The sequence below is a fragment of the Lactuca sativa genome, chromosome 3 (genome assembly GCF_002870075.4).
Source record: "Lactuca sativa cultivar Salinas chromosome 3, Lsat_Salinas_v11, whole genome shotgun sequence".
Taxonomy (NCBI): domain Eukaryota; kingdom Viridiplantae; phylum Streptophyta; class Magnoliopsida; order Asterales; family Asteraceae; genus Lactuca; species Lactuca sativa.
In genome coordinates, this window is record NC_056625.2 from 55,856,805 (window position 1) to 55,868,867 (window position 12,063).

Genomic DNA, 12,063 nt, shown 5'->3' on the forward strand with positions numbered 1-12,063 from the left:
CATATGTTTTTCACCACTTATTCGGACATATATATAGCTTAATGTTTTCTATTGCATTTTAGCAAGTATTATACTATTATTAGATAACTTGCAACAAGAACACAAATAGTTGTTGGCTATTAATCGAAGTGCAACGAAAAGTGAACATCTCAATTTTGGATTTCAAAGTGAATAACATTAAACGACATTAATTAGATGGTTTTGCCGAAATGCAAAATTTAAGTCTCATGTTAAAAACGAAGGGATAGTAATTAATGTCAACGACCAAGATCTCAATGCAATGAGACGGAATGATTAAAAATGATGATATGTTCCAGAAGGACACCTACGTTAAGCTTTTGCATTGCTTGTGAAGTCAATGCACGTCTGACAACAGCAGTCAGAAAAACGACAAGTAACACAACCAAAACAAACGCAGGATGTACAACCTCTGCATGTTGACGACACCAAACACCCTCTGTACACTCTCCGGCTTGCTCTTTCCTCTTCATCATCACATGTTATTCTGCAACACAGATGAAAATGGTGAAAAATTAAACGATGATATAGGAGTATTGAGGATGATGATGATAAAAGAGGCATATATACTTGTCAAACGGCATATCGGAGCACTTCCAGTTATTGTTGTTGATAAAGGCATCATGGTATGCCCGACATTCTGCTTTTGTCCGGAGATGAAATCGGCGGAGTTTATTGCATTGTGTGCATTTAAGAAACTCATCTCGGTGACAAACTCGTTGACCATTTTGGGATTTGTTGACTGTTTTGGTCAACGCTTTGTTGTAATACTTGAGGAGTGAAGTCTTTGACAATGGCACCTTCTCTCCATCAACAATCACCCAAATGTTGTTCTTCCATTTTCTCGCAGTTTCCCTACCCGAATGTTTCTCAAATGCAGCTGGTGTCAGCTTGTCTGCAACATAAATTTAACAATAATCATACATATCTTACTTGTTTAAACCATGAAATCTTGAGATTTGTGAATAAAAATTAGTAAAAAGAAAAGAAAAAACAATATTTGTATAAAGAAAGAAGATCGTTTTACTACAACTAGATGCACAAATATCGTTATGAACGGATAACTAAATGAAATGACAATAATCAAGAATACTTAAAAAGTGTGGAGCCTCGCTTGGGTGAAGGCATATTATACAAAATTAAAAAGAGAAAACAAAAACTTTGATGTGGTCATGTGAAGAATGAAGATATATAGTGTAAGGTGAATCACAGAAAATGCACTAAAACCAAATCTAAAAAATTGAACAAAAAAGAACCCTTCTTCTCAACCTCACATAACAAAGATCATGTTAGCCTCACATCACCCTTAAGAAAGAACTCACAAAATGTAAGAAAATTTCCCAAAATTTATAACGAAACACCACTAGAAAAACATAAAATAGAATGGTAAGTAGAGATAGATGTTAAGAACACTTAATGTGTTTGAAGTTTTGAACTAAAAATGGGCCAAAAGTTCATGGATGATGAGTATGATAAACTACAGTGAATCAGTGACCTATTCTTGATACATTTTGCTAAATATTGAATTTTTAGTATTCACCAGCTCCATTAAACAACACACACAGTCACTTTCACATGCAAATGGGTTGAAAGAAACAAAAGAAAACCGATAATAAAAGCGAGACCTTCTTGACAACCAGGGGTACAATCGCATCGGATTTCGAGATCGCCGCTAGCGAACACCCTAAGAGTGCCGACGGCGTCGCCGTAGCAGTGGCTAGTGCACCCGCACGTGACTTCCACGTGATCATCGCCGCCACGCTTGAACCCAGACATCTCTCTCACCTCCACCTCGCTAAACATCGTAGAACCATCGTCCACCACCGCTGCTTTCACACCATCCGCCATCTCTCCCTCTCTCTCTCTCTCTCTCCCTCTCTCTCTCTCTCTCTCTCCTTGGTTATCCCACCAACACAAAACACACCTTTTATCTTTTACGATACGAATCAAACCGAATGTCAGTAGAAAATCAACAAGAATCAGACAGAATCCAAATGGGTATCTTACAGCCAATTCTTGCAATATTACCTAGTACTCCTATGAGTATCCAGAAAATTACTACACTATGAAAAATGCAAATGTGTCTAGAGAGAGAAAGACCCAGAAGAAGAGAAGAACAGAGGACAGCGATTCAACAAGGACGCATCTCCAAGATCTGGCAGAGAAAATGTCGAAAAGGGTTGGATGTGGGAGATAGAAAGCAAAAGGGTTTTTTGCGAGTGCGTGTATTTTGCGTCTGTTTTCGGTGGGATGATGAAGGTAATTAATGTTGCCAGATCAAAGATTTTCTAAAATCATATCACCTACTGTTACAACATGTAAAATATGCATTAAAAGTTGTACACTACTCAGGATTTGGAAAATTTATGATTATCGGCAGAAATGAAATGAGCTGGCTAACAGGAAAGAAAACCGGAGCGGGGGGTAAAAGTGTAAATAAAGTTGTGTTGTGATGTCATATATATTGACCTTTTTCAGGGGTAAAGGTGTAAATTACTGTGCAATGCATGACATGACCTATGTCGATGATGCTGAACCCAATACCCTTTTGAGATTTTCATAATCTGGGTATTTGTACTTTGGGTTTTCCTTTCGAGAATTATTTTTCATTTATAGGGTAGTGTAAAACTTTTGAATTTGTAACATGAGTATATTGTTAGGAAATTTATGGGGATACAAGATTGGTTCTATTTTGATACATAAAAACGTCACTAAAAGTGTTCTATTTGAGTGCTTAAAAATATTAATAAATTACTATATATTTGTTCGTAGGTTTGTTAGGGTTACTTGTATCATTTGACTTTAGAAAATGTGTATTATTCGATAAATCAATAAAAAATGGTTTGATTCTCTAGTTTGTAGGGGTCATAAGGACACCGTTAACTTCTCTTCTGTTTGCGGTGTAAAGGACAAAAGTAATTGATGCACATGAAGATTGTCTAATATTGGAGCTTGACTTTAGGGCAATGGCCATGAAATTCACATTATTAGGTAGGCGATCTTTGTTGAAGCAATGGACTTTTATTTTAATGAATTGCCGATTATGAGTATGGCTGGGGAAATAATATCCACTCAAATATGAGATAGAATTTCACCAAACAATGGTATTCATGAGTTTAGGTCATTAGCAACACCTCACAAAGTAAATTGACTTTTATCCGTGATTTTAGTATAATCAGACATATTAAGTAATTGAAAATTACATGAGTACCGAAAGAATTTGAATTACGCTTAATTACGAGACATGAGGTGCAAAATGCACACCCTTGTGGTCTACTTTGATCTTGGACACCACAAATGATGGGTGAAGGGGTCATGAAGAAGTAGCCTCCCTTGCAGCAGACTTGTTGGAGAGTAACAACATAGGGGGTCATAGGGCATCGTTGTTGTTTTGGTCAAAAATTACACAAGTATAAATCAACCAAATTGAATAAGAGACGTGATGTTCAAATTGTGCAATAGAGAAAGGTAAAGAGAATGACACGATTATTTACAAGGAAAACCCATTGATCCTTGTTAGGATCTCCGGTACAAAACCTTGGAAAGTGATAATGATCATTTGCCTTAATGATTTTATTTATATAAAATGATGATTACAAAGAGTATTTCAGTAAGAACAAGTTAAAAAGTTCGTAGAGTAAGCTAAGAGTAGGTAAAGTGTGTCGTGTGCGAGATACATGTGTCAATTTATAGTCTAAACTAACTAACAAGATGTCCAATATTCTCGAGATCCTTTATGACCAGCTTTGTGAACATTGTTTGACTTAGTACTTCGGGTCTTTTTGTAACATCCCAAAATTTAAGACCAAAATTTTTATTTTTAATGAAGTTATTATAAAACCAACAGTATAAGAAAACATTCATAATAACATCTCATGTCAAAACCAAAGTGTCAATAATCAAAACATGTTATCATAAAACAATATCATAGTGAAATCCCAAAGATCTCATGTGCAGAAAACATAGTCTGATGCGCTGCGATCGCCGGCTTCTTTCCTTTGAAAATGAAGTACCTGAAACCAAAATTGAAAACCATAAGCACGAAGCTCAGTGAGTTCCCCCATCATACCACATATTATACAATACACATACTGTCAAGCATTTCTGGGTGCCACGGCCTACCCTGCTAAACATATCTGAGTGCTCAACCTACCCTTGTCAGGCATACTGGGGTGCCCGACCTACCTATATCAAGCATATATGGGTGCTCGACCTACCCTGCCAGGCCTATCTAGGTGCCCAACCTACCCTCTGGTTTATTTCAACCGGCTACGGGGACTATTTCACCCCTACCACTACCATATAAAAGCATAACATAACATACTGTCAGACATATCTGGGTGCACGACCTACCCTGTCTGTCCTTACAACCGATACCGGGGTCTATCCTACCCCTCCTACCACTTTCACATAATAACATAGCATAACATACTGTTAGACATATATGGGTGCCCGACCTACCCTGTCGGTTCTTACAACCGATATTGGGGTCCATCTACCCCACTTACCACTATCACATAATTGATGGGTTTTGGTCATAAGACATCCTATGTGCTCATACAAACCCTAAAGCTCGGATCTAGGTTTCTCTATTGTACATACTTTGAATCCAAGACTTGAACCCTAATTCTAGCATATGGAAATCAGAATTCACATGTAAATAGGTTTAAGAACATACCTTGATTGTTATGTAGCAATAACAATCCAATTCCTCCTTGAATTGACCTTGGAAAGCAAAGAGTCACAAGTGTCACTCCTCTAATGGCTCACAAACACCATAAGCAAGTGGAGAAGGTATATAGAGAGAGGAGAGAGGTTAGAATTCGTATTTGGGACCTCTTGGGAAGGGATACCCGAATTCATAACCCTAGGGGTGTTTATATAGGTGCAGAGATAGGGTTTCAGTCATTATCCTTATCTAGTTGATTATCCATTAAGCAACCAATAAGATAATCCTTGAATCCTTATCATACTCGAATTCTAAGGCTTTCCAACCTTAAATTCGTTCACCATACTTATAAGATAATTCTTACCTTATTTTGTAACTATCACATAATTACAATTCAGCCCCTCAAGTTTAATTAATTACACTTGATCACAAAATTAATTCTCAATTAATTATTGACCAATATTAATTAAACAAATATGATTTCTCCTTTAATATATTATTCTTACAACATATTAATAAATCATATTATCCTCTCTTTCTATATATTTCTCCAATCAAGTTGCTTTGGTGAAGGCAACCCAAAAGGACCATGCACCATCGGGTCAAGTACATACCAAAACAGTTATGGACTTAGACACTAATCCAACAGTCTCCCACTTGGATAAGTCTAATAACTATTCTGCGTATGACTTCGGATCCCGATCTGCAATCGTAGCTTTCCAAAGCCGCTGTCAACTCTGATCATATCAAATACGCGTGTCCTTAGATAAGGGATCATATATTCCTCCATTCTAGATATCATATGAGATATGATTTCAAATCATTCTCTTTGTACTATATCTCGATTTCCGATTTATGACGACAGACTAATTGAACAAATCAAATTAGCCCTAGCCCGGCCGAGCATTTACGTTTGTCATCACTAAACCATCGAGGGGCCCAAAGATATCGCTTTTATCCTACTTTGGATAAAAGGAATGGATAAACTTTGATACAATGCTTGCTTGCACTCACGCACCGAATTACACACAACAATATGTTTTATAACACCAAGTTACTGGTGCGTTTACATATTATCAATGTGCAACCGATTCGCAAGATACAACTCACACATCTCGGTTTCAAGAATATAAGATGTTATCGTCTCACCAATCACTCGTGATACAATCCATGGAGTGATCCAAGTGAGCGTGGGTCTAATCCAATGCTCAAATCACATTCATAAGCACTCATGAACGTTGCAGCAAACATTTGCTTATGTCTAATACTCTTTTAGACAATCCACACACCAATTCACGACAGTCTTCATTCATATCTACTTTCAACATATGAACGACTGTGGCCCGTTTGAATAATTCGATTATTCTTAATAAACTCAATTATTCTGGAAGTCAAAACATGCAAATGTGAAACACAAGAATAATACTAATCCCATATGGCCTCAAACCTTTGAGTATAAATAAAACTCCTTTTATTTATCACCATATCGATTACTCATTATTTGTTGTTTCGGGTAATCAACTTCTTACTTGAATTGCAACACTTGTCCCATGCTCCTAGCATGCACACAATGTTTACCTATGGTTCTTACTTTGTGAAATAGATCATATTGAACACATTTCCAATCCTTCTCATTTCACAACTCCAAATCCGTTTTTCATAAGTGAAAGAATATCAAATTCTTGCTACTTATAGAATATGCTAGATTCTAACATTTTATGCAACTATCCTTTCGTAATGTCACTGCAGCAAAGTCACAAAGACTATTGCCAATGATATTACAAAGTCTTCTATCGGAGATTGTTACAAGACAATTCCATAGATGTGATGTCTCTCACTCAAGGTACTTTCTTTGAACACCCTTTTGCATAGAAGTTTCTAATCTAGTCATAGATTTCTCAATATTCAATTCCCAATATGGACACACTTCCATATGTTCCATATGACAACTCATTCTTAATAGAATCTCATCTATTCGTAATGATGTCGATATGGTCCATCCAATATGGAAACATTTCCATATTTTCCAATACTATACTTCCAACTATTCACAAGCGACCAATCTTCGTCGAACTTGGATTGTCCTTTGATAGTTGTTTAATTGTTTTAGTCAAAACCAATTCTAGTCCCTTTTCCCTCTAAATGCGCTCTACATTTGGAAAATTTTAGAATGGTCAAACATTAAGCATTTGCAATCGATCCTATACCCGAAGCGTATGGGACACGACGCATAATGTTTTATTTGCTATGTTCTCAAAATTCGAATTGTGAAAAGGGATGCCGTAATCATAATCGAAATTTTAAGAACACACTATGAACCTTTGACTAAATTTATTAACATTTCTCAACCTAATCCTTTAGATTTGAAATGAAGCATAATATTCTCTCCCTTAATTATAGTAAAACAACCTTTCAACTCTTACAACTTTGCAAAGTATGACTCTTGTTTTCTATAATTAATATTGCTAACCTTGCAATACTTTCCTTAATAATCATACAATCATAACATTTATGCTCCCACTATCATGATGATTATTATAAAACATAACACTTATGCTCCCACTAGCTTCGACATGTATTCATAAACATCTTAACTTTCAGAAAACAATGCTTATTGAATTTCTTAAGTTCATGCTTCTAATACTTAGTGCTTTGATAATCTTTTATCAAGGCTTCTTGAACTTATACACCTTTGCCTTTGATAGTTCATATGTGTGTCTAAACAATTAAGACTAATTGCCAAACCTCACAATTCAAATTATGGAAAGGGATGCCGTAACCATAATTGAATTCGAGAATGCAATTTTACAATCACTATCTTCTTAAAACCTGTCTTAGTGAAAGCATTTCCTCACAATCATTTTCATGAAGGAGGAAATCTTATGACACTTAGATTTAAACAGTGTATTTGTTCCTATCCATGTGAATTTATCAAAACCAAAGTTTACGACAAATTCAAACTCTTATGGATCGAACTTTCTTGATCTCGATTTCTTGCCTTTATGGTAGCACAGCTGCCCACCATGTCTTCCAAGTAGTTAAGCAGCTCACTTTTTCCTATCAATGTACCTTTCATTGATTAAGGTGCTTTGCCTTTTATGCGTTCAAAATGAGAACTCATAGAACTCACATGCATAATTAACTCGATTGGATTGGCACAGAATCAAAATAATGTCAACACGATAGGTTGTAAACCTCAACTCGTGTGCTAGTGATGATCGATAAGGTTTATTTGATTTGTTCTTGAAACTTTTCAAGACCATTAAGACTCCCACTGACTCCTTGACATATAAGATTCTCTTGTCAAAACATTTCTTGATAAACAAATATTCAAGAGTTAGTGTAGCTTTTATCAAAACTCTTCATAAATTGGTCCTAGTTGCTCTTTGTCTTATCCAAGACATCACAACTTTTCACATTTGATGAACGTTATAAACCTTTTAATACTTATCACTCAATGTCACAATCTTTAAGACTTGTTATTGGATCGAAGTATGATTGACTTATTGATTTAACCATTTCTTCAATTCTTGATTCCTCTTCTTAGACATACAATTGTGCTAAGACTCACTTAGAGGATCAATTGAGATATGGTTATTAATCATTAAGACCTATCATAAAGCATAAAAGGTACTCTCCCATCTTTTCAGAATGGAGAAACTTTTATCTTTCTGCCTATTCTTATTCGTTCTGCTATTGATCTAAACCCTTTAATCAATTCAGAATTACACTTAATCTTGTAAGTATAATCATATTTACTAAACCTTTAGTAAATCATGACGAATATCATTGTTACTCTTATGGTGGTCTTGATCAACACGCAACATTGTGTGCTCGATTTGTCTAATTTCCAAATATGAAATTTCTCATTCATCGTGCAACCAAGTTGCGTGATTCCAAATTTCTGTCCAATTGAAACTTTGGGCGATGAGAAACTCTCCCTATTTGGTAAATTCTCGATTTTTTTTTCATAAACACCATAAATAAGAATCATATCCATTTGTTGTAGAAATATTCAAACACCAATTTTCATAACAATTTCATTGTAAGGAAATAAACAAATAAATAAATAAGTCAAACAAAATTTATTTTATTTATAAAAGCAGCAGAAAAATTTGTCCTTACAATGCAAAATCCATTGAAAACTATATACAAAAGAAAATTTCTAACAACTCTATCATAACTGTCTAAGCTCAAAATTTAATCTTCAAGTCCATGCGATCGAAATCCATCTCTTGTGATTAGATTCATCTTGCTCTCTTATCAAGCTTCCTTTCTTTTCACCGACCCTACAAAACACTCAAATGTAATCTTATTACATCATGTATTAAGAATCAATGAATAGGAACTTAATGGAGTTAGATAGTGGATTTTTACCTAAAGCGCAGTCATACCTTTGACTCTCCTATCTCTTAGATTTCTTAGGTAATTAGGGCAACTTCGTCTCCAATGCCCCTTCTCTTGGCAATAAAAGCAAATTGACTCTTATGGAACTACTTCAGACATCGCCTTTCTCTTATGATCAAACTTTTCTATCATTGCATGTCTTTCATTGCCATTGTCTATATCCATAGAGTTCTTGAAGGCAGATTCACCAATCAACCTTGCTTTTTCTATTGCGCCAAACCATTGCTGATTCGGCAGCAATAAGCATATAGGTGAGATCCATAAGGGTCACGTTGTGGTTCGTCATATAGTACTCTCTTACGAACTCACTATATGAGTTGGGAAGTGACTGAAGAACCCAATCAACAGCCATCTCTTCACTAACAACGGATCCCATCATTCTTAGTCTATCAATGCGCGACTTCATCCCTAGGACGTGTGCACACACCGACTTTCCTTCTTTATGTTTACCTGCCAATAGGGCTTGAGTGATATCGAACCTTTCAATTTTACAATCTTGTGGGTTAGGGAGAATAATTGTAGGAGGAGGAGGAAGTGTAGCATGATTTCTTGATCCTCGATCGAATCGTGGAATATCATCTTCATGTGGAATGCTTGTTCCACGGGATTTAGGAAGACCATAGTTGTCGAACTTTGACATCTATAATACGGGAGAAAACGAATTCAAGTTAGTTGATTGAATGAGTCCTTAGTGAATCACCCAAATGAGATACTAAGGCTAGGACCCAACACAATATTCTACAACTCGGGAGAGGGATGCCGTAACCCTAATTGCAGAACATTTGAAGGTAAGTGAATGACGATTCACTAATTTCCACCACGAAAAACGAAAAAGAAATTTAAGTTTTAAATCTATGAAAACTCCTAGATCCTTTGAGATACATTGAACTTTCAATGGCATGTTTATATCTCGATATGCCCCTCTTGTTTGTGACTGGGATGCCGAGGATCACAAAGCGGGTGTGAATAACCATGCAAACTTACATGGTGCCCTCACATGTTACAGTCACCTATTCGATGTGCCGGTAAACCACACACGCTCCACCGAACTATGACAAACATTGAGTCACCCTTTGCTACCTTTGCTTAGACCCATTTAGTGTGCCGGTTAACCACACACGCTCCACTAACGTCTTCGCAAGGGCACAAAGTGTAATTTCATGGAATTGCATCAATTCACTTTTGCCTAAGTAACTAAGATTGGGAATTTTGTGAAAACATTTAGTTACTTTAGTAATTCATTATACTTATAATGGAAGGTTTCGTCCTATCCTACCCGTTCGGCTAACGACCCTCCACTAGTCAAGAGTGCGGTGGGTAAGAGTGGATACCCATTCAATCGCCATTTTATAGGCAATTTCCTTAAACACCCCTTATAGACCAGCTTCGTGAATGAGGCCTACTAACGGTAAGACTGACTTTTAGTTATACATATATATAATGTTAGACTTTTAATGTTATATATAGTATAGGGTGTATGTTACACTTTTAAAATATTAGGTGGTTCAATTTAACAATTATACTTTTAATTTACTTAAATGGTAAACCTAAACTTTTATGGATTTATTAAACCTCTTTAATTAAACACCTTAATTAGTTAATAAAACCATAAGGGTGTGATTTGAACTTTTTCAAAACTATACTAGTTTTAGAATTTAACATTCCTAATTAAACTTTTAATCAACTTTTAAATTCCAAAACTTGAGGGCAAGTTTTGAAACATTTCAACACATTAGGGATTAGAATTTAAATATGCATCAAAATTAAACTATTTAATCAAAATTTAAATTCCAAAACTTGAGGGCAAGTTTTGAAACCTTTTTCAAAACATTAGGGTTTCAACTATTTAAATTTCAAAACAACAAAACTTTTGGGGTTCAAATTTAAACTATAAAACCTAAAGGGCCAAATATGAAACTTTTCACAACAACAAGGATCAAATAACAAATAATTTTAATCACATAATTATCCATATTTGATGATTTCTTGCAAAATAATTTATCAATTTACTTAAAATAATTAATCAATTATCTTATAAGGAAACAATTATCTTATTAATTGATAAATATCTTCAATTAGATTAAAAATATAGTCAAATATATCATATAATCGGATTAATATTAATCTAACATGATAAGGTAATTATCCCAATGCAAAAACAGCAAGAAATCCCGAGATAAGCACTGTCTGACGAGTTGACTCGTCGAGTCAAGCCTGGACTCGTCGAGTCACCTTGGACTCGGCGAGTTCAGCTATGGACTCGGCGAGTCCAGCCTCCAAAATACCAAAAATCGAATTTTTCAGATATATCAAGCATTAATACAATAGAAACCAATCATGGCTCTGATACCACTGATGGGTTTTGGTCATAAGACATCCTATGTGCTCATACAAACCCTAAAGCTCGGATCTAGGTTTCTCTATTGTACATACTTTGAATCCAAGACTTGAACCCTAATTCTAGCATATGGAAATCAGAATTCACATGTAAATAGGTTTAAGAACATACCTTGATTGTTATGTAGCAATAACAATCCAATTCCTCCTTGAATTGACCTTGGAAAGCAAAGAGTCACAAGTGTCACTCCTCTAATGGCTCACAAACACCATAAGCAAGTGGAGAAGGTATATAGAGAGAGGAGAGAGGTTAGAATTCGTATTTGGGACCTCTTGGGAAGGGATACCCGAATTCATAACCCTAGGGGTGTTTATATAGGTGCAGAGATAGGGTTTCAGTCATTATCCTTATCTAGTTGATTATCCATTAAGCAACCAATAAGATAATCCTTGAATCCTTATCATACTCGAATTCTAAGGCTTTCCAACCTTAAATTCGTTCACCATACTTATAAGATAATTCTTACCTTATTTTGTAACTATCACATAATTACAATTCAGCCCCTCAAGTTTAATTAATTACACTTGATCACAAAATTAATTCTCAATTAATTATTGACCAATATTAATTA

At 35.4% G+C, this 12,063-nt stretch overlaps 1 protein-coding gene across 1 annotated transcript; it reads right to left on the minus strand.

Annotated features, from left to right (window-relative positions):
• Positions 1 to 153: 153 nt before the first annotated feature.
• LOC111914511 (protein ULTRAPETALA 1) lies at positions 154 to 2,232 on the minus strand. The gene is made up of 3 exons (XM_023910245.3): positions 1,644 to 2,232; positions 589 to 913; positions 154 to 505 (listed from the first exon to the last, which is right to left on the minus strand). Exons 1-3 carry the CDS (start codon positions 1,864 to 1,866, stop codon positions 331 to 333), a joined length of 723 nt encoding a protein of 240 aa, XP_023766013.1. The 5' UTR covers positions 1,867 to 2,232; the 3' UTR covers positions 154 to 330.
• Between the last annotated feature and the right edge of the window lie 9,831 nt (positions 2,233 to 12,063).

What these genes read in the sequence shown, in the direction of transcription:
- LOC111914511 (XM_023910245.3), bottom strand. Translation starts at nt 1,866, where the DNA reads ATGGCGGATGGTGTGAAAGCAGCGGTGGTGGACGATGGTTCTACGATG. An exon ending in TACCCCTGGTTGTCAAGAAG is followed by an intron (nt 914 to 1,643) that starts GTCTCGCTTTTA and finishes TTTATGTTGCAG; the next exon opens with ACAAGCTGACACCAGCTGCA. An exon ending in TCCGATATGCCGTTTGACAA is followed by an intron (nt 506 to 588) that starts GTATATATGCCT and finishes TCTGTGTTGCAG; the next exon opens with AATAACATGTGATGATGAAG.